The sequence below is a fragment of the Ovis canadensis genome, chromosome 23, assembly GCF_042477335.2.
Source record: "Ovis canadensis isolate MfBH-ARS-UI-01 breed Bighorn chromosome 23, ARS-UI_OviCan_v2, whole genome shotgun sequence".
In the NCBI taxonomy this organism is placed as follows: Eukaryota; Metazoa; Chordata; class Mammalia; order Artiodactyla; family Bovidae; genus Ovis; species Ovis canadensis.
In genome coordinates this window covers 27,422,265-27,449,339 of record NC_091267.1, presented here as the reverse complement: position 1 = coordinate 27,449,339, position 27,075 = coordinate 27,422,265, and the positions used below count along the sequence as shown (strand labels likewise).

Sequence of the window (27,075 nt, the reverse complement as noted above, 5' to 3'; positions counted from 1 at the left end):
ATACAATGGGGAGTTAAAACAAGGGCCTGGGATAGCATGCGCATGTGCACCAGTGCCTAGTGAAGCATACGCAAGCTTGCTTAGCTTTCCCTTTCACCACAAGATACAGAGGGGACTACAGTTGTAACAAGAAGAAAATAGTCTTATAAACTGGTCTTAAGTAACTATTTGCCTTTTCTGAGTGACTGTTGAAACTGATTATTGGTGAAATTTACATTGTTCATTAATATTTTTAAATAATTTATAGGAGAATTTAGTTGAGAGCAAACATCACAAACTTGCCCGGAGTTTAAGAAGCGGACCTTCTGACCATGATCTCAAACCTAATGCTGCCACAAGAGATCAGCTAAATGTAAGAACATTTAAAATATATTAATATAAAAATAATTGAGTGGGTATTTTGATTGCAGCTCATGTGATAGCACATCACTTGAAAGTGATTTAGATGCAAGTTAATGAATCCTATGTAGTTTCAATGACTTAACGTTTCTGTCATTTTGTATCATTTTGGTGATTTCAGGAACTATTAGCCCTAGAGACAGAGCTACAAATAGTATGTCTTCTTAGTATAGTATTCTTAGAAACTGGCCCTAAGATACATTGTCTAAGATAGGTCTTCCATTGGCTTAACAAGATGAAGTGAAAGTGAAAGTTGCTCGATCGAGTGGACTCTCTACGACCCCATGGGCTATACAGTCTATGGAATTCTCCAGACAGAATACTGGAATAGGTAGCCTTTCCTTTCTCCAGGGAATCTTCCCAACCCAGGGATCGAACCCAGGTCTACCTGCATTGCGGGCAGATTCTTTACCAGCTGAGCCACAAGGGAAGCCCAAGAATACTGGAGTGGGTAGCCTATTCCTTCTGCAGCAGATCTTCCTCACCCAGGAATTGAACTGGGGTCTCCCACATTGCAGGCAGATTCTTCACCAACTGAGCTATCAGGGAAACCCGTTAACAAGAGAAAAGTTTATTACTTGTGGTTTTTTGTTTTGAATTTTTTTTTTTCCTTTTCTTGTGTGTGTATTGGTGGGGGCTTTTTTCTTCCTCATTTTTATTTTTTTTAAACTTTTTATACAAATTTAAGGGTTACTTTCCATTTATAGTTATTACAAATTTTTCCCTCTGTTCTCATGTTGTATAGTATATCCTTGAGCCTATCTTGCAGGCAGTAGTGTGGTGGGGTAAAACTTTGGTATTTGAGTTTGTTGTGTTTTTCATAGAAATAAATTAACGGTAACAACATACTTTTTTATATGAGGCTTAACTTTTATCTACCTTTTTCTCCTCTTACACTCTAACAATGTCCTTTTTGAACTGATAGGTACAGCAGATTTATGTCTTCCTTAGCTTCATGTACGTTTTCCGTTCTTCTGTAGTAATAATAGATATATTTAAATGAGTGGAAAATTTTAAATGAAATGGAAATAGATAGCAAGTTTTTTTTTTAATTTGATAAAGTGTTTTATTTTTTCTTTGTTTTAGATTATTGTGAGTTATCCACCAACCAAGCAACTTACATATGAAGAACAAGATCTTGTATGGAAGTTTAGATATTATCTTACTAATCAAGAAAAAGTGAGTTTCTTGAATATTTTCACATATCAAATTTATCTGTAAACTTTGTTGCTAATGAGCAAAACTGTCATAGAAATACAGACTAATTGTCAAATTTTTATTAAAATGTTACAGAGCAGTATATGTTGCTCCATTTTTTTAAAAATTGTGAAACTATACACACAAAGACATATGTACCTCTTTGTTGATGTATAGATAGACAGTGTCTGAATGGGTTAAGTCAGAGGGATTTGGGTTCAGTTTCCAGCACTACAACTTACTCTTTCTGGATAAGGTGAAGCAGATTTCTTTGGAAGCTTTGTTTCCTCATTTTACTAATTATGACAGTCCTTCTTCACAGGTGAGAGAATACGCATGAGTAACCTGGTTGAGGGAGAAGGCGATGGCACCCCACTCCAGTACTCTTGCCTGGAAAATCCCATGGGCCGAGGAGCCTGGCAGGCTGCAGTACATGGGGTCGTGAAGTGTTGGACATGACTGAGCGACTTCCCTTTCACTTTTCACTTTCATGCATTGGAGAAGGAAATGGCAACCCACTCCAGTGTTCTTGCCTGGAGAATCCCAGGGACGGGGGAGCCTGGTGGGCTGCTGTCTATGGGGTCACACAGAGTCAGACACGACTGAAGTGACTTAGTAGCAGTAGCAACAGCAGCAACCTGGTTGAGTCCTTACTGCATAGTAGGTGCAGAGTTAAATGTTGACTCACTTTTGTCTTCTCTCTTTTCACAGAAGTAAATTAGCTCTGTGACAACATACTTTTTTATGTGAGGCTTATCTTTTTTTTTTGCCTCCTTGAGACTGGGTGGCTATCAAAGAACTGTAGAATTCTGGAGATGTGGCTAGTGAGAGAGTATGAGAACTCTAATCTGAAATGATGGATTGGTAGAATGGCATCAAGCGTGAGATGAGGGTAGAGAGGGTAGGTCAGAACTAGACATTGCCTTCCATATTGAAGCTAGGAGTAAATAAAGTTTCCTTCTGGGCTCACTGAAATCATTCCTTTCATGTGCACCTCAGCTATCTGGGGCCAGTGTCCTATGAGAGAGAATTGTGATGAAGCAGTCAGTACTAGGGGGCCTTCTCAGGTGGCACTAGTGACAAAGAACCCACCTGCCAATGCAGGAGACGTAAGTGATGTGGGAAGATACTCTGGAGGAGGACATGACAACCTGCTCCAGTATTCTTGCTTGGAGAATCCCATGGACGGAGGAGCCTGTGGGGGGTGGGGGAGGAAGAGAGTCTGACACGACTGAAGCGACTTAGCACACACAGTCATAATAGACTTGAGTATAGAGACTTAGTTTTAAGGCTGATTGTTTATTGCTATTTATTGTCATTAAGAAGCTTTTTGACTACTTTAGCTTCTTCACATTTAATATGAGTTGACTGAATTATTGTGAACTTTAAGTCTCTTCTAGTTTATGTTGTGTTGTATGCTTAGTTGCTCAGTTGTGTGTGAATCTTGGTGACTCCATGTTCTGTAGCCCGCCAGGCTACTCTGTCCATGGGAGTTTTCAGGCCACAATACTTGAGTGGGTAGCCGTTTCCTCCTCCAGGGGATCTGTGTGACCTAGGGATCGAACCTGTATGTCCTGCACTGTAGGTGGATTCTTTACCACTGAGCCATCAGAGATTAGTCTCGCTTCTTCCATGGGAGCCTTGAGGAGCAGCTATAAATACAGGTGAAGCTTCGCTAGGTGGTCCACTCACCTCTTGCTTTGTGGCCTGGTTCCTTATAGGCCATGGACCGGTACTAGTCCATGGCCTAGGGACTGGATAAAAATCCAGTTACAGCTCATTTTAACTCTGTGGCTTTTCTTTTCTATCTTTTATTGATACCTTGGGAAATTCTTTGTGGATGAACCATACTCATTCTCTTTTACATCTATAATAAGAATGAGAGAGGAATTTTAAATTTGCTGTAACTTTTGAGTGTTATTCTTTTTATCCCTGCAAGCAAAGGAAAGAATCATCAGCAGAAGCACAGATTTGTGATTTTTGTGTTTTTTAAAGATTCAGTTAGTATCATGATACTCTATTAAAAAAGAATTACCTTATTCACAGAAATTGAATCTTGAATGTAGCAGTTTTATCTGAAAATAAATAGCAAGATACTGAATTAAACCTGTTAGAATGTATAGGTTCAAGAATCATAGATTTGCAAAACAGAACTCCCTTAGATAGAAAAACTTCCAAGAAATACTGTTTAAACAAGTCACTTCCCCCTGAAATTAAATTACCTCTAGATATGTGCAAATATGTGACAGATTTCATTTAACTAGTTGATTTCAAGTTTTTAAATGGTAGGTGATGAAACTTCAATTCTCAGAACATATAATAGAGTTCTTATGATCACTAGAGTAAGGTGAATGCTATTTTTTACTATTTGGAAGCACTTTTCAGAAAACCAAATATATATTGTTCTTGAAATGACCAAAGGAATTATTCACATAGCCACATTTGTATCTTTGTAATAATTTAAAATGGGTTTTGTAGAAAATACTTTTCTACCACTGTCCCTTAATTTATTTATAAAAGAAATTTGCTCAATGCCAGTTTCTCAGGAACTATGATTTAGATTATTTGACATTTGCACCCTAAGGCTGTAAAGATTTCCCAGTGAGAAAGCAGTGCTCAGGAAACAAGTTAGTGGAAATTGGTTCTTACAAAGTTATACTTCTTATTTATTTTTTGATTAAATTTGTTTTTTCCACCTATTTTTTCCTAAATGACCTGTCTTAAGTATTTCAATAAAAGCCCTGTAGTCTAGATGTAATGTTGCACCTGAAAAGTTCACAGTAATAAGTTTGTCCAATAAAATCAGTTAAATTTATGAAGTAGTTTTAAATTTATGGTCTGTAGCATGTACAAAGTGACTTATTTTCGTGGAACCAAAAGTGTGAATATTATAACTTTTAAATTCAGCTTTTAACATGGTCCTTTCTTCTTGTGGAAATATTAATTAAAGATAACCGTCATTTTGCTATCTTTCTGTTATGCTTAGGGAGCAAAACAGTAGGAATAATCATACGGTGAAGGTGATGGTGACGCACACTGACTGCACTGACGAGGCTGCTTCTGAGACCGTGACATCAGGACGGTAGTCATGCTTGTGACTCCTGGCAAGGAGCTGATGGCATACCATAGCAGAAGTGAATTCAGTTCAGCACACAGTTGATATCAGCTCTTGGCCTAGTATTATTTAAGGCTTTGGGCTTTGAGATACTATCACTGTAAATTTCATATAAATTAAAATTGTTTGGGGGTGCCTGCTAAGTCACTTTGGTTATATCCAACTCTTTGCGACCCTATGGACTGTAGCCCGCCAGGCTTGTCTGTGGGATTCTCTAGGCAAGAATACTGGAATGGGTTGCCATGCTCTTCTCCAGGGATCTGCCTGGCCCAGTTTGTCTAGGGGAAAAGACAATTATACATAACTAAAATGGAGAAGTATAGGATAGTAACTGATAAAGGGTCACTGTCTCATTAGTTAATAGTTAGGTAATTACTAGAATAGTGATGTGAAGGAGAACAAGATTAATGTGCTGTGATATGAGGAAGGTTTTACAGAAGTAAGATTGGTCCTAAAGTTTGAACAAACTTTGGTGGTCATTCTTATTTGATGATAATGTTTCATGGGAAAGAAAAGCATGAGGAAGGCAGAGTGTTAGGTTTGGGAGATAGAAGTGTTCTTTAAATAGAAAAGATGGAGTCAGATTGTAATGAGCCTTGAATTCTATGATTCAAAGTTGGATATCACTCGCAAAAGGAAACCTGTAAAGCCAAGAATGTGTCTTAACAAGTGATGTTTTAAGGAAGACAAACCAGGTGGATTGGAGCAGAGCTGACAGTGAAGAAAGAGACATAATTAGGAGGTTCATGTATGGATTTTGAGAGCTGTGTTGAAGGGCAGAGGAAGGAGAGGAAAATGTATAAAATTACTTGGAGGCAATTGCCAAGAATTAGTCCTGAGCACCTGAAATAAAGAAATATGGCAAGTGGAAGGATCAGGATAAGGAGATATTTTGGTTTTGAATGTTGTGAATTTAAAAATATTAAAATAGCTGTGATATGGTGATACAATAAAAAATCATATGTTTAGTCTTCATCTCTGGTTACTAACACAGTTTCTAAAACCCTAGGAATTTCATGAGTGGTAGGAATGAGAAGAGCATCTTTTGTTTTTCAAAATAAGGCCTTTTCAACTATACTTGTATTTATGCTAATGAGATGACTCTTGGAGATGGTGTGCTCATGGCCAGAAGAGCTGTATAGTTTTGATTAGAGGGTTGGAACTTTCAGCTCTACCTCTGACCTCTGGAGATTGAGGGAGCAGGGATAGAGGATTGGAGAGAGGCTGGGCATTGAGCTAGAACCCAAGAATAGTTAATGATTTAATCAGTTGTGCCTGTGTAATGAGATCTCTGAAAACCTGTAACAGTGGAGTTCATAGAGCTTCTGGGTTGGTGAATGCATCCATATGCCAGGAGGTTACATCCCTAACTATGGTGACAGATGAACTCCCATGCTTGGGACCCTTCTGGACCTCACCTAATGTGTTTCTTCACCTGGTTATTCATTTATATATTTTATAATAAACCAGCAATAATAAGTGAACTAGTACTCTAAATTCTTTGAGTCATTATAGCAATTATTGAGCCTGAGGAAGGTCAGTCGTGGGAACCCCCAGTATGTGTCCATGTTGGACTGAAGTCTGGGTACCTGAGGACCCAGTGTTTGCTCTTAGCGTCTGAGATGGGAAGCAGTCTCCCACTGAGTTCTGCACTGAGTATCAGAATTCAGTTAAGTTGCAGGATACTCAGTGTCTGCAGAGAATTAGGGTGTCAGAAGTGTCTTGAGTAGAACAGGTTTTCCTGTTCTACATTTTGGAAATGTAGAAATTTATAAAAATTGAGTTGATAGAAATTAATATTAGAAATATATATGATAAACAGTGTTTTCAGCTCTGAAGTGTGATCATGATTCTAAAAGTAGGAGATAACAATGAGGTGACTCTAAGATCAGAAAGGAGGTTAACAAAATATTTATTGCTATTAATATAAAACATGGTAATATATGTGATAAGGTTAACATTTGACAGTAACATCAGAAGCATTTGTCAACTATTTATTATATATATATTCTGTTTTAAACATCTGTATCATTAACTTATTTAATATTTACATAAACTTACGAGATAGAGCACTTAAAAGTTAAATAATGTGCTCCATGTGACTCAGTAATTATTGATGAAGCTGGAAACTTAAGACTTGAACCCAAACACCTTTCCTCTAACACCTATACTCTACAGTTATCTGTGGAAGCCCTAGGTATAAAATTGCATTTGAATCCTCTATCTTTGTTTTATATAGATCAATAAAGCATCTTTAAAGCACCTGAAATAAAGTATCATCATTACTATTTCTGACTTCAAATTCTTACACTTCCTTTCTTTCTCATTCCTCTTCTTGTTTCCACCTTCATTGTATTATCTCCTTGTTTACCTTTGTCACATTTAGCATTATCAGGTTGTGAAATCTTTGTACAGTCCCTGGCAGCAGTATACTCCATAAATATCACTAATAAATCTATAAATCTGAGAATCTGAGGGTTAGATTGTTTCAGATACTGAATTGAGTACATCAGCATGCTACAAGATTTGCTTATAGTAAGTACATAGCGGCACATCTTCGTTAAGACTGCTGATATACTGTGAAGTGGAAAAGCTTTCACTGTAGTTATTTAGGAAGTATTGCTTTATTTCCACATTCAGTCTAGAAATACATTTAAGAAGTAAAAAATAAATGCATAGAATAAGGAGGGCCATCCATGTGCTTTTATGGAGAGAGAGCACTTAAATGATGTGCAGGAGGTACAGAAGAAATGGCTAGCTATCCTTGGGGAATGCAAATTCCAGTTGTAGACAGAATGTCCAGAAAAGTATTTGGTAGTTAGAAGAGAGTCATTTAATTGAAGAATGTAAAATTAAGCAGCTACTGAGAGAAGAGCTGAAAGTTGCTGAAAACTTCCTGGAAAAGTTGATATTTTGGCAAGTTGGCCTTAAAGAAGATGACACTACTGTTTTGACAAAGAGCATAAGAAAAGAAGGAACTCCTTGTAGCTAGGAGTTAGACCGTCATATATAAAATAGGTTAGCCTGATTGAAGCATAGAGGGGCAATGAGAGCTTATTGAGAATTAAAGGTTTGGATTAAGATAAGAGGTATCAAGGAATGTTTCAAAAAAGAAGCCAACATTTTAAAAAAATGGCTTCACTGTCTGTAAATACAGTGAGTATGTTGGAAATTAATCGCTGAAATTACTTAGGTAAATATCAAGTCTCTTTTTGTCAGAGATATTATAGAGTAAATTTGTGCTGATAGTGGGAGGTTGTGCTAATAAATCACTTCCAACTTGAATATCTGACAGTTGAAATGATTAGAAGAGAAACCCTTAGCTTGAAGGCTGTGCCAAACTCTAAATGTGTGGCATAGTGAGAGTTAGTCTGAGGGGAACAGTGAGAAATATCGCCAGGAAATAATCAAAGAGAATTAGGAATGGGTTTGAGACAGGAAGAAAGGAGGCAGGGCATAACCATTAAAAGAATGAAGTAGCCATTAAGAACAGGATTCACAGAAACTGATTGGAACCTAAATAGGCCCAAGGTGGCAGAAAATTTGACTTCCAGGAGACCTTGAGCCTCATTTGCACTCACTGTAATACATTAGCTAAATAACACACCCTCTGGTACCCTGACAGTTCCGAGGCCAACCATAAAAGGCCACAAAGTCAGTAGTGCCCCGATTCTGGAAATCTCTGTCCTTTCCTCAAAATAGTTGAAATCATCTTCCCTCTTGTTAGCCTGTGAAATCACCTAGGCCATAAAAACTAACCACCCCCGTATTTCAGGGTCACTTGTGCCTTCTGAGATAGCACACACTCTGTCTATGGAGCGTGTATCTCTCTACATAAATCTGCTTTCACTTTACTGTGGCTGGTTCTTGAATTCTTTCCCGTGTCACGCCAAAGACCTTCACTAGGCAGCCAGTCCCAGGGACTCATTTGAGACCTGGAAAATGACCCTCCACTTGTGCCCCTTTTTTTCCCTGCAAGTTTAGGGGATAAGTGTTGGTAGAGTAATGGCTCCCAATGGCTTGGGCTAGCTAATTAGCGACTGAAGCGATTTAGCAGCAGCAACGGCAGCACTTCCTTAACCGTAAGGAGAAACCATCTGGTAAAAACATGCATAGGTTGAGAGCCAGTGGATTTGGATTCTAAGTCTAGCCTGTCCAATATTTTGAAATGATGGGCAAGCGACTTCACTCAGATTATATACAAATTTGAGCACTCCATAGTGCTTTTATCCCATAATTTAGTTAAGTCAAGAATAAGTTCAGTTCAGTTCTGTGTAGTTCAGTCACTCAGTCGTGTCCAACTCTTTGCGACCCCATGGACTGCAGCACTCCAGGAGTCCCTGTCCATCAAGGAGCTTGCTTAAACTCATGTCCATTGAGTCAGTGATGCCATCCAACCATCCAACCATCTCATCATCTCATTCTCTGTCGTCCCCTTCTCCTCCTGCCTTCAATCTTTCCCAACATCAGGGTCTTTTTATTGGAACTTCAGCTTCAGCATCATTCCTTCCAATGAATATTCAGGACTGATTTCCTTTAGGATTGACTGGTTGGATCTCCTTGCAGTCCAAGGGACTGTCAAGAGTTTTCTCCAGGACCACAGTTCAAGAGCATCAGATCTTCGGTGCTCAGCTTTCTATATGGTCCAGCTATCACATTCGTACATGACTGTTGGAAAAACCATAACTTTTACGAGATGGACCTTAGTTGCCAGAGTAATGTCTCTGCTTTTTAATATGCTATCTAGGTTTGTCATAGCTTTTCTTCCAAGGAGCAGGCGTCTTTTACTTTCTTGGCTGCAGTGACCAATTGTAGTGATTTTGGAGCCCAAGAAAATGAAGTCTGTCACTGTTTCTATTGTTTCCCGTTCTATTTGCCATGAAGTGATGGGACTGGGTGCCATGATCTTAGTTTTTTGAATGTTGAGTTTTAAGCCAGCTTTTTCACTCTCCTGTTTCACGTTCTTTAAGAGGCTCTTCAGTTCCTCTTCACTTTCTGCCATAAGGGTGGTGTCATCTGCATATCTGAGGTTATTGATATTTCTCCTGGCAGTCGTGATTCCACCTTGTGCTTCATCCACCCCAGCATTTTGCATGATGCACTCCACATATAAGTTAAATAACAATAAGTTAGGGAATGGGAATGAAGATTAATTTTATGTCATGCTAATAAGTAATTGTGTTTTATTATTCAAGGGAACATTGTTTTGGAGAACTTGGTTAGTTTACTAATGAAAATATTTTTAGTTGAGCAGAGCAAGAATTTAAAATTTAAAGTTATCTTTGTTCAAGAGATGAATTCATAGAAAAAGAAGAAAATGTCTGGATATCAGCTAGCAAAGTGTTAGTAGGGAGATCTGGCAGTAGGGTTTGCTTTTTTATGAAAAACAAGTACACACCTTTCTTTAAACGGCATTTATTGTTATGCAGCCATGAATGATATGCTCCAAGGTAGCTTCCTCACCTGACAGTCTTAAGATGAATTGGCTACCTTTCTAAAGAAGGGAGATTCCAGAAAGATTCTACAAACAGCCAGCTGAATCATAGAATGAATATACAGAAACCAATGCTCCTGTGTATTTATCTATTTTTATACTTGTTTCTGTAGAGGTTTTTTTTTTTTTTAATTGTCTCTCTTTTTCTGTAGTTACTTCTCTCTGTAAGAGAGATATATTCAACTTCATTTGAGTCATCCTATGTGAGTATCTAGGGAAACCATTGACTCTAGGATGTGTTCTTTAATGGGGTTCTGCCCTTCTTGGCTTTGGACTCTTTCATTCTTTGGTTGCAGTGTTTTATGTCTCACATGTTGATACTATAAAATGAAGTTTTTCTCTTAAGATATCTCAGACTTCATGAGACATGTCTCAACGATTTCCTTGTGTTGAATCTTGCAGTTATTTAAAATAGTGCAAGCATAATGAAGAAAAGTTGAAGAAAATTTAAAGCTTCATAGTGCTTTGTAGTGCTCTGAAAAAAAAAAATTAAAGTTACAAGGAACATGCCTTTCCCGCCCCCTCACTCCACCCCCATCCCTTGGTCCTGCAGTGTTTTCCTCAGATTGTGTGTTTAGTGTTTATGTGAGGAGTCTGTTGTTGACTTTGTCACTTTGCCGTCGGGTCCAAGTTGAGCTCTACCTCGTCATCCTTGATTCTCCCTTTCCCAGAATACAATATTTCTAATTTTCAAACCTTTTCTGATTTTAGGCTTTGACAAAGTTCTTGAAATGTGTTAATTGGGATCTACCTCAGGAGGCCAAACAGGCGCTGGAACTTCTAGGCAAGTGGAAGCCTATGGATGTAGAGGATTCCTTGGAGCTGCTGTCCTCTCATTACACGAATCCAACAGTGAGGCGCTACGCTGTGGCCCGACTACGGCAGGCGGATGATGAGGTGCGTTAGTGTTCACTACTCCTCTGCAACTGAGTACATTTTAAACTGGGACCTGTGTGTGTGTGTGTGTGTGTGTGTGTATGTGTGTGTGAGAGAGAGAGAGAGAGAGGGGGGGAGGGAGGGAGGGAGGGAGGGAAAGCTTCAGAAGGGAAGAGGATATACTATGTGTGTTTTTAGAAGCAAAATTAAAATATTCCTCCAGGGATTCCTCTGTGAAATGAAAATTTACTTCCTGATGTGTTACATGATGGGACAGCGTCCCCCAGGACATTTTCCTGGCAGCAGAGCTTGTATTGCTCTGTCTGGAAAAAGGAACTCTAATGAAAAATGGTTTAATGCAGTACCAGCTAGGGAATAATTCAGATTCCCCTCTATCAGTCAGTCTACAGCAATCCACATTTAATTGTAGCTTTGAAAAGCCTTTGGGGCCTTTAAAGCATAGAGATGCATGGTCATCTTATTCTTTTTCAGACTTCTCCTTTAAACTCTAAGCTACCAACAATTGTGTGTGTAAGTAAATTTTTTTAAAGGTGGCTTTGAATCCTCTGCAAGAGAAAGACTACAAGCTTTATGGTGGCTGTTTATATACATATAAGGCCACCTGGGAAGGTTGGAAACTGTATTGACCCAAAACATTGCTAGATGTTGAATTTTAGTAATTCCTAATCAGGTAGATGAACTCACTAATTTTTTTTATAACTTACTAATTTTTATAGAGGAAATGTATTCTCATACATAGCCTGCAAGGCTTATGGAATATAAGATGACTCTTCTTAACCCTCAATATATGCATAGGAGTGCTCATCATGATTTTGAACTCCTGGTGGTATCTAAATTTCAAGAAGCAAAATGCCACATTTATTAAAGTTGATAGTTGTATATGTATCTAATTACAGTAAAATTTAAGCACTAAAGAAAGTAGTGCAGTGACTGTTCATATGTAACTTACCTATCTTCAGTAGTTGCCAACTCATAGACAATTTTGTTTTCATCTCTAATGCCAGTTATTTTCTCCTCCCCATTCCTTACATTCCACTAGATTATTCTGAGGCAGTCCTCAGATATTGTATAATTTTTTTGGACTAGGATGTTTTTCACTCCCTTATCAAACAGCAGTTCCTAGCATTGTGATTCAGCATATTATCTTCTTTATTGTTTTTTTTTTTTTTAGTACATCACAAGTAAAAGTAAATTATTGCAATATTTATTTAAAATAATGAAGTATTTATTTTGAAATTCATTAGAAATTTCACTTTAGTCATTAAGTCTTTATCTCTATTTGACATGAGTCAGGATTTAGGTAAACGTCTTTGGGTTGTAGTCAATACAGCCCTCCTCAACATGGGTTCAGAGTTTAAAGAGAAATATTATAAATCATCATATTTGGTTGCCTGACTACATTCCCTTATAAACTTAGAGGCTAAACATTTAATTGTCTCTGGAATTAATAGTATTAGTGCAAGTACTGAACTATTTATAGACTATTTTATAATTTTTATGAGATAAAGAATAATGGTACAAATATTGCATGTATCCCAAACTGCAAAATATGGTTGTTAGTTTGGGAGTGTTTTTTGAGATTTTAGAGATAATAGATAGTGAGGTGGTAACTATCTCTTGATTTTCCTTTCTCTGAACTTGGTTCAGTAATGAATTTTGTATACTCAGCTTAAGAAAAAATACTTCAATTTAGTTTCTACTGATTCGTCAAATGAACATTAAGATTTGAATTTTGGTTTTTATCTGACTCTATGTACCCATATGTCTTTGGGAACATGTGTTATTCTCACCTCAGTTTCCTATCCAAAAAAAAAAAAGTGATAATAGCTATTTATACCACTTAATAGTTATGAAGAAAAAACTACATGGGAAAAAATTTTGAAAACTGTACTTATATGTAATATGCTGAAAGATTATAAATTTATATCAATTTTATACTAAAATCATTCATGTTGTACCTTTCTTTTCTAATTGGTATAGAGTGCCTCTTTGCTTTTGCATTATCTGTGGAGTAGTATGGTATTTTGGAAAAGGCAATGGCAACCCACTCCAGTACTCTTGCCTGGAAAATCCCACAGACGGAAGAGCCTGGTAGGCTGCAGTCCATGGGGTCGTGAAGAGTCGGACACGACTGAACGACTTCACTTTCACTTTTTACTTTTGTGCATTGGGGAAGGAAATGGCAACCCATTCCAGTGTTCTTGCCTGGAGAATCCCAGGGAAGGGGGAGCCTGGTGGGCTGCCGTCTATGGGGTCACACAGAGTTGGACATGACTGAAGCGACTTAGCAGTAGCAGCAGCAGCAGTATGGTATTTACGGCTTTATGAACTTCAAATGTTTTTTAGTATTTCAAGTGAAAGTGAAAGTCACACAGTCATGTCTGACTCTGTGTGACCCTGTGGACTGTAGCCTGCCAGGCTCCTCTGTCCATAGAATTCTCCAGGCAAGAATATTGGAGTGGGTAGCCATTGCCTTTTCCAGGGGATCTTCCCAACCCAAGGATTTAACACAAGATTTCCCACATTGCAGGCAGATTCTTTACCATCTTGAGCCCTTATTATAGTCCTATAATATAATAATATAATCATGTAAACATAGCATCACATCAAAGATCACTTTGTCTAAATATCTACATCTTGGACAACTGAAAAACTTGAATGAAAAGTACTACATTTTATATTTGGACAGTAATTTGTTCAGGATGCCATAGTCCCTCTAGTACCCAAGCCTGTATATGTGTTACTTCATCTTCCTAGTGAGGTCTTCCTGCTGTTCATCCTTCAAGGTGTAGCACAGACCTCAACATCTCTGAGAAACTTCTCTTAACCACTGAGGGAAGCAGATGACATTTTGGTTTCTTTTCTGCTCCCACGGCATTTGGTTTGTTCCTTTACTGTATTATATTATCTTTTTTTTTTCCTGATTTGCTTTCCTTTTAAATTATAAATGAAATAGTAACATTGAAGCTCCTTTAACAGTTCCACTTTTCCAGCCATTTTTTATTCCCAGAAAAATAGTCACTCATATCTTTTCATATATTCTGTATGCAAATTGCAAGCATATATATATGCATGTATGGTTTATATGATGAAAAGTGAAAGTCATTCAGTTGTGTCTGACTCTGTGACCCCATGGACTATAGCCCGTCAGGCTTCTCTGTCCATGGAGTTCTCCAGACAAGAACACTGGAGTGGGTTGCATTTCCCTTCTCCAGGGGATTTTCCCGACCCAGGAATCGAACCTGGGTCTTCCTCATTCCAGGCAAATTCTTTACCGTCTGAGTCACCAAAAACATCTCTTAAAATTAAGGTAAATAGGAATATCCTATTCATGTTTTTAAAAGCATGCTTGATTAACTGAGCAGTATAATCTTGGACGTTTTCTCATCTTCAACACATAATAATAATTGATGTCTGTAAAGTCTGGAAACACAGGCAAATGAATATCAAGGCAAATGATGTCAAAGGTACATCTAATCTGTAGAAAAACACTTTATGGATGCCTATAGATCTACCATATTCTTTTAAAACAGCAGCATAATATTTTACTGCTCGTTTATTTTATAACTTATTTTACCAGTCAGCCTCTCCTGGTAGGCAGTTGTTTTATTTCTAATCTTTTGTTGTAACTGTATTAGTAAACAGTTTTGTGTATGTTTTTCCATATTCTTGAATAAGTAGCTTGCATTGAAATTGTCAAAATATATATGCCTTTTTCACAATTTTTCATACAATTTTTTCACATTTTAAAAAATTGTATTTATTTTATGACAGTCATTACTATTATAAACTACCTCACCACTTTTATCTCTTACTTCTGTTTGTTGGTTAAATGAAAACTGCATTTTTATTTTAATATTTATGTTTTATCTAGTTTCTTTAGTGACGTCTCTTTATAGTTTTAATAGGTATTAAACGGGTCCCTATAATTTGTAGGTATAGCATCATGCTATCTGAAAAACATTAATATATTATAAATACTACATATAAAATAGATGCTGAATTCCTAATGTTAAACTCACCTTACATCTGTAACATATATCTTAACCAGTCTTTTAATATCTTTCTGAGTTGGATTTGTTTAATATTCTTTAAAGGCATTTTTAAAAGCCATATTTCTTACTATGGTGTGGCTCAGAAGAAGAGAGATTCTCCATTAGAATTTGAGGAAGAGATGGTATTTGAGATAGATATTGAAGGAAGAGTAGAATTTTCAGAGTTGGACTTGAGTTTACTTTCCAAGTAGAGAGAGCAATATGAGCAAAGGCAAGGAGATTGAAAAGTACAGAAAAATAGAAAGTATTTCATTTCACCAGGAGTATGGGATATGTGTAGCTGTCTGGGAACCAAGGTCAGAACCCATGTCTCTAACTGTAAATGCCTATATGAATAATTAACCTTAATTCAGTAAGAAATAGTGATTTTGACATGAAATGTTGCATTTGTATTCTAAAGCATTAGAATTAACTTCTTAGAAGAATGATGATTACTGTCTAGATAGTATTTCATAACTCTTGAGAAATTTTTACTGAATTGTCTGAGTTAGAAATCTGATTTTTTGTTTGTTTGTTTTGCTTTATTTATATGCTTATATCCTTCATGCCTGGAGGGATTTTATGTTTTTCGAATGTGACTATGTAATGAACAAACAGCCTTTGCACTTACTATTGAAGTTAATTTATTTTCATACAAATGAAGGAATGGGTAGTTTGAATACAGAAAGCAGATGACTAACACCATCATATCGTGATGAGTGACTTAAAAAGATCTGTTTTCTTTTGAGTTTCTCCTTCTTGGGTAACTTAATAACAGTGCAACCTTTTTGATTTCATGCAATAAGTCTTTTTTTTACTTGGGAAAGCACACTAGGTGGTACATTCAGTAGCATTTCCAAAAACTGCCTGGTAATAAAGGGTAGCAGTGAAACTGAATTACTTAAACCTCCTAAGAAGGATACTTGAGTAAACAATTTTCTCTTGTATAATTTTTTTCTTAGAATATACATAGAAGAATATCTAGAGCTGTAAGATGCAATAAATCCTAAATAAGATAATAGAAAATCAAACATCTATTGATCCAATTAAAATTTGTTTAGAAACAGAACACTATATAAGTATTTTGATAAAGTCATTTGATTTTCCTGGCCACTGATACTGATATATTTGAATAAGAATTAATAAGGCAGTTATCACAGAGTGGACTTCCCTATAGCTCTTGCGGTAAAGAATCTGCCTGTAGGAGATTTCTGGAGAGTACGAGTGAAATGAGATAAAACATACAAGACATACAAAAGACAGACAGGACACCACTCTGGCCAGAGGAACAACTGGGCAAACTAATTGCCGTTTATTATTATAAAGCCCCCCTTAGGCAGAATTCCAGACTGTATGAATAAGCCTTTTCAGTACAGTGCAGATGCATACATGTTATCGTACAGCAAAGGGGAGTGAAATCCCTGTCTACTGGAAAGTCTGTCCAGAGCCCTTATCACAAGAAGGAAAGGTCCCCTCGTTAGCAAGGGACCATTAATCTCAAGGCTATGTCTGTCTCCTTGGCAGAACATCTTGTTTGTAAGCAGCACATTTCCACTTTCCCTATTGTGGCCACATTAACCCTTCATCTGCCTGCAGTACAGGAGACTTGGGTTCAATCCCTGGGTCGGGGAGATCCTCTGGGGAAGGGAATGGCACCCCACTCCAGTATTCCTGCCTGGAGAATCCCATGGACAGAGGAGCCTAATGGGCTACAGTCCATGAGGGTCGCAAAGGGTTGGACACGACTAAGCAACTAACACTACTACTCAGCCAATTAACCTTTCATTTGGTTTTTTGTGAAAAAAAATCATACATAATGATAAAATCACATGTATTGCTTTTTGTCAGTATTTGGGCAACTATAAAAAAGGTTGACCATGTCAGTATAAGAAAAAAAGATGAAAAGAATATATTTTGGTATTAAATAAGGGAAAATAGGATGTTGGGAAGTAGTCATCTTCATGGAATTTTTAAAATGTTGGAAATGACAAAGAGTAAATAAGCAATTAATTGCAAATACTGGGCTTCCCTGGTGGCTCAGCTGGTAAAGAATCCACCTGCGATATGGGAGACCTAGGTTCGATCCCTTGGTCGAACCCAGGGATCCCTGGGTGATGATCCCTTGGAGAAGGGAATGACTACCTCCTCCAGTATTCTGGTCTCCTCTGGAGAATTCCATGGATTGTATATGTATAGTCCGTGGGGTTGCAAAGAGTTGGATACCACTGAGCGACTTTCACTCTTACAAATGCTGTAGTTGTTAACAAAATACAGAAGGAAAGATTTGTTTAAACATGAAGTATAAATATAAATATTTAGCCAGGGATTTAACCTGGTTTCTGGGCTTAAGGAAAGGTGACTAAAATTAAACTGATAATCACAATATCTTAATATTACCTAATTGAATTTTGACTACCTGAGTGGCAATTAGAACTGAACGATAATAGATACTGTCAATTTTCTTATGAGTTTTGTGAGTTTCTTCAATTTGTAATTATTTTTGAAAGCAAAACTTTTGGCGTTTTCTTAATAGTCATTGGGAAGGGCTAAGAAGTACATTTATAGAGTATGATGGAAAATATTTCCATTCTTAACATTAAGAGAAAACTCAGAAAGGTAAAAACAACTTTCTTGATGCTTTTTTGTTCAGTCTGAATTATCTTACTGTTTATCAGAAGAAGTAGGAGAAATTTAGATTTAGAAATTTGTTTTCTTCAAGCCAGTTTTGGTAATTGGCAGGAAAATAAACATTTCCTTTAACTGAGTGTAAAAGTATCTACTTCATTGTAGTGTCCATTTAAGAAGCAACCCAAATTCTCTAAATTCACTAAACTCCAAATTCTCTTAAAGGAAAAAAAAAAGCAATACAATATTTTTAAAAAATCCCAACTAGGAAACATTATGAAATAGAAACACTTTGAAAACTTAATAGTTTGGAATTTCACAGGTAATCTTAGACCTAAAATGCCATTGCTATAAAAAGGATCTTTTGTTAATTTCTCAGCTTTGTATGAACCATCTCAATCATTTTTCTTAGTTTTTGTTTTTTTTCCTGTGCTTTTGGGATACTTTTTCTCTTTTTATTTTCTATTAGATCATGGCTGATTAACAGTGTTGTGTTAGTTTCAGGTGTACAACAAAGTGATTCAGTTATATATATATATAATGTGTGTATTATTTTTCAAATTCTTTTCCTATTTAGATTATTACAGAATATTGAGCAGAGTTCCCTGTGCTGTACAGGTCCTTACTGGGTATCTGTTTTAAATATAGCAGTGTATACATGTCAATGAGATACCATTTTAAACAAGATGTTTACTGGTCACTTACTTTGTGCCAGGAACTATTCTGTGACTTTTTTCCTATTAACTGATTTAATCCTCACAACTCAGTCTCTAAGGTTTATATGATTATGGCCATTTTAAAGAAGAGGACCCAGTGAGGCACCAAGAAGTTAAGAAACCTTGGGACCTGCCCAAGCTAACACAAATGATAAGTGGTAGATTAAATTGTTTAACTTGATATTTAGGAATACCCATAACTTGTATATAATCACTTGCATTTTTCTAATATTGGCTTATTTTTTGTTTGTTTTCTAGGATTTGTTGATGTACCTATTACAGCTGGTCCAGGCTCTCAAATATGAAAACTTTGATGACATAAAAAATGGATTAGAACCTACCAAGAAGGATAGTCAGGGTTCAGTGTCAGAGAGCGTGTCAAATTCTGGAATAAATTCTGCAGAAATAGATAGGTATGGATATCCAGGGAGGACTTATTTTCAAATTTGATAGTTTTCTACCTTTTCAGACTGTCTTCTTTTCTTTTTTCCCAGATGTAACAAACCCTGGTTAGTAATAAGTTTGAAGTTCTACCAATGAACATGGCATGTGTGCTCACAGAACACAAACTACTGTATTATAGGGCAGTGTTTTAAAAATAAGCTATAGAGTCAGAATGCCCGAGTTAAAAATCTTGACTCTACCACTTACTAGCTGTGTAAACTTCTGCAAGTTAAATATTCTCTCTGTGGCCCTGGCCCTAGTTTCTCATGTTAAAAATGGGGATACAGCAATAGTAACTGATCTTTAAGGACTGCTGAAAGATTAAATGAAACACATAAAGCATTTAGAAAAGTGTCTGACACATGGTGCTTGGTAAGTGTTGGATGTCATTGCTGTTCATGCAAAAAGAAAATGAAAGATGAGGCATACTAGTGGACTCAGACATTTTTATTGTAAAGTTGTATTTTTTATTGACTGCTTTTCACCTCTTTAGTAGTTAAAGCAACCAGTTAATTGAATTGAAAGTAGGCTATTAACAGTAATAACAGTTAAGAACTCTCACCTCTGTAGCAGACACCAGGAGATGGCCCACATATATTAAACTTGTTATTAGTAATCCTCTGAGGTAGGTGTTCATATCCCTAATTTAAATATGAAGGACTTAAGGAGAAGTAAATTCCCAAAGTCTTCCATGTTGCAAATTAGGTAGAGTTGACTCCAAAGCCCTTGTTCTTTCTACTTTGCCATTTTTCTTTTCATAAAATCTTAAAGTTTGAGATAAATAGAAACATTTGTATGAGAAATTCTAGGCTTAGTGGTATAAAATTGTTTTGTGAAGAAATCATGAGATTTGTTAGTGACAAAGGACGTCTAGAATTCAGATTATCTGAATTAGTACAATTATGTTGATTATCACGAGTTTAAGATTATATTTCTGAATTTTTGTTGATGGTAATGCTTTTTTTAAAATCTGCTGTTTTTCACTTAGAAGAGAACTGAGAAACAGGGGGCGAAAAACATTTTTTCTTATATAGACTCCTTTATGTTTTCCTGTTTTTAAGAGAGGAGATCCCTTACATTTTCTTCCATTGTACATTAGATGGCTTCAGTCTCTGGGCATGTTTACTTAACTTCATCTTACTTTTGCCACTTAGAGTGTTTTATTAGAACTCTATTTAAGATTTTATGACAGGATGTAAACTATAAACTATAATATCTGCTGGTCATCAATTTGTATGCTTTTTAAAAGATGAAAAAGAGACAGGGGTTGTCTTGTGGCCAAATATATTTGAAACATACTGGCTTAAAGTAAAATGTACTTTTTAAAAACACTGTAGTATTTATCAGAAACTTCAATGTATGCAAACTTGCACATACATCTCAAAGATGAATCACCCATATTCTTTGACTTTGGAGCCTCTTTCCCAGAATCTAATGTGACTCAATGCTAACCAGAACACACTTTAAGAGATGGTACTTTATCCAGACTCAGTTGTGGTGAACTGTGCTGAACATATGTATCTTCTCCTACAGAAAGAGGATTTTACATATCAGTGTATTATTTTTTCAGCTCCCAAATTATAACCAGCCCTCTTCCTCCAGTGTCTTCCCCTCCTTCTGCATCTAAAACAAAAGAAAGTTCAGATGGTGAAAATCTGGAGGTGAGTACAGAGCTTTTCAAGTTTCCTGTAGGAGGGATACTGCCAAGTAAACATTTTATGCTGGTCTTGAAAATATTAATTTTGATGAATAATTACAACTTTTTATGAAATAATTTGGCTTATGATATGTGTTTATAACTTTTCCTTTCAGCAAAAAATGCCATCTTTAGTTCAAGGCATTTTATTGGTGCCTTTGGACATGTTAATATAAATGGATTGAAATGCAATGTATACATAAAGTGGACCTAAATATTTTCTTAAGGAAACTCAGAGTATTTTTTGTTAACACATTTATGAACATTACTGTAGTTGTTGGTGTTTGTAATTACCTTGTAGAAATGTATGACTTTGATACTAGGGAAGTACACTAAGCTGCTCTTAAGTTCTTTCAGCTAAGCAGAGTGATTTTTGAGGTAAAACAGGTCTGTATGGCTAATGCTACTCTGAAAATTATATTTGGGAGTACATTTGCAGAAGTTCATCCAGTATGTATTGTTGATTTTTATCCCTATGGCTTCTAATTTGAGAAGAACCTTTCATATCCCTGATGTTGAAAATAAGTAATACATGCTTGATATTAGAAAGAGGTTTGTTTTCTTTTAAATGTATATATTCAATATCATTTCTTTTAGTCAAATTTTAGGAGTCAATGTTGTTAACTGAGTGATGTTTGTTTTCACTATTAATTATAGTATGCTTGTCTGTGCCTCTTAATATATCAGAAAATATTGAAAAAATTAATATTACTGGATCATATTATATTACTGGATCAATTATATTACTGGATAATAGAATCCTTAAAGGAGTTCTTTAAGGAACCATTTAGCTCCAGTTTATTTTTCTCTTTCAAAAGGGACTGATTGACTGATTCAGTAATCAGTTCATTTACATGTGTTTTTTTTTGAGTTCTGTGTACCAGAAACTATTATAGGTGCTAGGGTTGATACAGCAGAGAAGAAAACACTCAAAATCTTTTCGCTTCATGGAATTCATTCTAGTGTTTGGGCTGATGATAGTCAATAATATTTATATGCCGTAAAAGAGTAGAAGAAAAATCAGAATAGAATGATAGAGAATGTTGGGGTGGAGTTAGGTGATTGAAATTTTAAAAAGGCTTGTTCAGGGAAGGCCTCCCAGGAAAAGTGACATCTTCTGTAAAGATGAAGCAGGTGAGGAAACAACCATGTGGTGACCTGGGGGATGAACACGTTAAACAGAGGAAACAAGGACCACTTTTTATGTGCTACTGCCCTGAAACATCTAAATGCATTGATCTCTACCTTTTTCTTTGTTTATCAGTACCCTTCAATATTTGCTTTCCTCTGAGTACAGCTTTTATCCCAACTCATCCTTTTAATCATTCTTCAGTTCCCTTGACACAGTCTTAACCCTTGATAAGCCTAATTAATTACCTAATTTGTCTGTGCCTTAATACTTTGGAAGAAATCACATAGCCTAGTGTGTTGATATCACCGTGCATTCATGACCACAGACATCAGGTGGGCGCTCAGCACTGTCTGCCTTCCTACGTTTCTCTGGATGGTTGCTCTCCCTGCTCTACAGTGACTCTTTCATACCTTTCCAGCCCTGTTCTTTATGCCCTGCCTCCCAGTTTCTAGATCACAATTCTGCCTCATTTTTTATGGAAACAAATAGAAGTCATTAGGTAAAAATGGTTGCCATTTACCACCACTAGATCTACAGATGTGAATCTCTTCCCATTCTTTACTTCTATTTTCTTAACAATGAAGAATATAACTCCCTTGAAAGATATGCTCTCTTCTTTTCCTGGTAGAAATATTCAGATATGTTAGTATCTCTCATTTAAAAAATTCAGAAATGGGGGAAAAAAAAAAAAAAACCAAGAAAAATTCCTCCCTAATACCACATCCTACACAACAGTACCTAATTTTCTTTGTTCTCTTCATAATCAAGTTTCTCAGAGGAGTTGTTTGTATATATTGACTCTCCTTCCTTTCTTTTTAGTCTTTAATTTACATCGTTCAGGGCCTTTGTTCCCATCATATATTAAAACTCATTTGCTAAAATAAAATAGTAAATGGCTTCAGTGTTTGTGGTTGTGTGTATTTGAATTCCTCCCAGCATTATTCAGGAAAATAAATGACTCCCTTCTTGAAAGGCTGACTTTTTTCATGGTTTCAGTGATACCATGCATCCCGCATCTTCCTCTTCACCTCTCCAGCCGTTCCTTCTTGGTTTCCTTTGTCAGTACTTTCTTGTTGCTTGACATCTTACTGTTCCTCAGGGTACTCATTGCTAGCACATTTCTCTCTCCTGAGTTTTAGATTCGTATATCCAGATATCTACTTGATTTCTGTTGTATATCTGACAGGCATTTCAAACTTAATATTTCAAAATACAACTCTCTCCCCCAACACTCTTGCCTCACTTGGAATTTCTGTGATGTAACAAATCAATCCATTTACTAAATCCATAAATTTAGGGGTTGCTGTCAGTTCTTTTTTGTTTCATACATCCTTTCCATCAGCAAGTCCTATCAATTATATTTCCAAAATATTTTAATAATCAATTACCTCTCTGTCACCATTCAGTCTTCTAGACTACTGTAATAGCATGCTGACTGATCTCAGGTGTGTACTTCTCAGAGCAAATAGAGTCATTTTCAGAAGATGTAAAGCAGATCACCTCACTCTCCTGCTTTAGATCTTTTGTTGAGTATTGATTGCTTTGAAAATAAAATGCATACTCAGTAGTGTGACTTTAAAAGCCTTCATTCACAATTTGGTCTTTGCTTCCCTTTTCAGCCTCCTTTACTTTAGTGTTCACTGTATGTTAGCTACATTGGGCCTTTTAAAAGTTCCTTGAACAGTGAGATTCGGGGCCTTGGTCCATACCATCATGCTGGTCATGCCTAAACATCACATCCTCATTGCTGCCTCTGACCTCGCAGTCCAAGTTATTTTTATGACTTCCTTTAATGCACCTCTCCTCCACTAAATGTTAAGCTTCCAGTAGAACCAGGAACTCTGCAAACTATGGTGTCCTTAACCTCTCTCACATATTGCCTGGTCTAGAATAAATATTAGATGGATGGTATGGAGGGATAGATAGATGCATAAAAATCTGATCTGTGGCATAGATATGTAGGTAAAAACTGATAGGCAAATGTAGACTCTCTTATTTCCCCCTTGTGAATAGCAGATGGTAATATATAAATACATTTCTTTTAATTCTTTCAGCAAGATCTGTGTACCTTCTTGATATCAAGAGCCTGCAAAAACTCAACACTGGCTAACTATTTATACTGGTATGTGAAATAATTTTTTATTTTATAATCACTGTTTAGGACTATTTTTTCCCAAACTAAACAAAAAGGCAGTTTAAAGTATGAGCAATCATCAAAAACCTATACAGTATTTATATCTAGCTGTGTTTCTTTGCAATTATGCCCATGGAAATGCTTGTTAGCATCACAGTTTTTCTTCCTTTCACTAACTTTCTAGGATCTAAGATAAAACTGGGTAAGTTTAATTGATTTTTTTCAGTTTGATGTCTGTTTGTCTTTTATGCTATTTAAATAGTATAAGTATGATACTTTACTGTAAGTCAGTATTTTCACATTATTTACTAAAATACTGCAATCATGCTAAAGTAGACAGAATTTGAAGTTACTTATCTCATAGATGAGGAAACTGAGGCAGAGGCATGATATAGCTGAACTTGCTAAAACTTGAGCTGGGATTAGATCATTGATTTCAAAATTTGCCATTTACAGAGTGCTTTCAGTGACCTTTTCTCATTTGTTCATGTGAAGTCAAATAGGGCAAATGTAAGTATCTCTATTTTATGTGAGAACACGTTTCCTGAATGAGTTGAAGGAAAGAAAGAGGAACTAAGGTATAGAAAGGTTAACTGACTTACTGAGACACATTTAATATGAAGCATGTCTCCCTTTTGTCATAGGATTTTAAAGTGTAAAGAACAAGTAGCTTAAGCCACAGGAGAAACACTGTTTTTGGTTCAGTTAAAGAAAGCACTAGGATTAAACACCAGACGAGAGAACCTTATCCAGTTTTTAGCAAACAAAAGGCAGAGCCACTTGGGTAAGCTCTATTTGAAGCCTTCTGTACATTTGAGAGAACATTTTTAAACTTCCTGACAAACTTGATATTTTTTTAACTGTAGAAAAGATCCGTGATTTAATCTTACTGCTTGGTTTACTGTGTTTAACTGTGTTTTTCTGTTGGTCTTTGTAGTGGGAAGAAAAATAATTCCATGCTTTTCTTTAGCAATTTAATATAATATTCATAAAACTGCATTTCCCTCACAGTAACTTTCAGTATGTCCTTGAAAATACATCCACAGAATGTTTTGGGTAGTTGTTAATCACATTTTGACTTTGAAGGGTTTGCTTAGAAATTATTATATTACCAAATCGCTACTATTTCCTTTTAATGCAGCTTCTTGCTTCCTAAAGTTCTCCATATTGCAGTTTGAATTCTTAAGTGTATGTCTATTAATTGGTGTTAAGGAAAAATATTTCCTCATAAAAATTTAGGTAAATAATTTAGAGTAAATTAAAACGTGTAGGGCACAGTGCCAAGGTTTTGAGTAAGTATTTTTAAGCCCTGTAGGTATTTAAAAATCAAGGTTTTATATATTTTTAAATGTTTTACTAAGAATTCCTTTATAGCTATATTTACTTCCTTGTAATATTCATGGAAAGTTTCTCTGGCTCATTACTTGCAATGTAGATTAGTCACTTACAGGAGCTGTATGTACATACACTGATTATGTGGTGTTTAAAATTATGTATTCTTTAGATTTGAGTGTAGACCAGATTTCACTATAAAATTTGAAATTAGTTGTGATAAAATCTTTGCTATTTTATTTCAAGTAGGAAGAGTTTTCAAACCATTCTGAATGCAGCTGAATAGTAGGAAATCTATTAGGTGAACAGTTTTCAGTGAGGCAACAGTTTCTGCTCAGAAAGAGTACTTTGTTTTCTCTACAGATAATAAACAAAGTGAAGCCCTAGCTCCCAGTCTTATAAATGTTCCATCAAACTTAGATTTGATTTGTGTTCTCCAACTGTATTTCTGATTCACTGATGCAATAGCATGTGCTATGTCTATTCATTCTCTGAGGAGTAATTGTTTTTCCCATATTTACAGTCTGCATATTACATATTCAGAAATACTCAAGGAGGGAAAGAGCTATTGATGTGGACTTCTGACTTTGGTAGACACTACTTTTGTGATTGTAGCATGAAAATAAGGAAATAATTTCAAGTAGTTGACTTAAAATAATCATTCTTTTCTGTTGAACCTGGACAGAGTAGTATAAAATATTAATCACATGTAACAGTTTATATGCTTCTCAGTCTAAGCTTACCCTAACAAATGTATTAAAATATAAATTTCAGTTGATTGTGCTATTTCATTTTGAACATTTTGAATTTCCTTGTTCATTTGTTCCCTTTCCATTGATTTAAACAGGATTCCTGCTATAGTTGAATCCTTAGGGGCCTAGAATAAAACAGACAATCCTTTAAAAATAAATGTCAACCTTTTAAACCACAGAGAAAAGTAATAGCTTCTAATCTGTTAAATACTGAACATCAGGATCTATAAATTGTTGCAGTTTTTTTTTTTTTTCTTTTCTATAGCTATTCGAGTATGTTGAAATTAAAAATAAACTTTGGCTGCTTTGACATGTTTTTCTATAACTTTTAAGACCTTTCAAGGTAATAAAGTTTATTTACCTCGCAAAATGATATTGTCAGGAAATAGGTGGCCCGCTACTGTCATCATACAATGGGTACCCACATAATTTTGTCTGCATTTCTACTTGAAGATGAGAGGTTTTAAGGAAGTTAAGTTCAGTTCAGTTCAGTCGCTCAGTTGTGTCCAACACTCTGCGACCCCATGAATCGCACCACGCCAGGCCTCCTTGTCCATCACCAACTCCCGGAGTTCACTCAGACTCACGTCCATCGAGTCAGTGATGCCATCCAGCCATCTCTTCCTCTGTCATCCCCTTCTCCTCCTGCCCCTAGTCCTTCCCAGCATCAAAGTCTTCTCCAATGAGTCAACTGTTCGCATGAGGTGGCCAAAGTATTGGAGTTTCAGCTTCAACATCACTCCTCCCAGTGAACACTCAGGACTGATCTCCTTTAGAATGGACTGGTTGGATCTCCTTGCAGTCCAAGGGACTCTCAAGAGTCTTCTCCAACACCACAGTTCAAATGCAGAAGTACATGAGTGCTTTGTAGAATCTTCTTATTGCTGTAAACAGAACTCAGAAGTGGCACAAATCTTGGTCTTCTTGTCTTAATCTAAGTTTGTCCTTCATTTTGGAGATGACACTGTCATTTTTATTTTAGATGGACTTGCCCTTTGTATTAGAACTTTGGCTTGAGTGATTTTGAGAGCTGTTTGTTATGTGACCTTTATCACATGGCTGTAGCCATTGTATTTACTTGATAGTCAAGGGGACCTGAACAAAGCAA

The 27,075-nt window shown here is 36.2% G+C and overlaps 1 protein-coding gene across 4 annotated transcripts in view; it reads left to right on the top strand.

Annotated features, from left to right (window-relative positions):
* Positions 1–27,075, top strand: part of PIK3C3 (phosphatidylinositol 3-kinase catalytic subunit type 3) — a 161,360-nt gene that overhangs the window by 68,794 nt on the left and 65,491 nt on the right. For all 4 annotated transcript variants that reach the window (XR_011252452.1, XR_011252453.1, XM_069569209.1 and 1 more), the window contains exons 8-13: positions 248–352; positions 1,486–1,578; positions 10,917–11,102; positions 18,736–18,890; positions 20,492–20,582; positions 23,804–23,871. Coding sequence is in view for 2 of the 4 variants with exons in the window: in XM_069569209.1 (XP_069425310.1) it covers positions 248–352; positions 1,486–1,578; positions 10,917–11,102; positions 18,736–18,890; positions 20,492–20,582; positions 23,804–23,871 (698 nt within the window). In the remaining 2 variants the exon portion in view is untranslated. The remainder of the gene's footprint in view (positions 1–247; positions 353–1,485; positions 1,579–10,916; positions 11,103–18,735; positions 18,891–20,491; positions 20,583–23,803; positions 23,872–27,075) is intronic.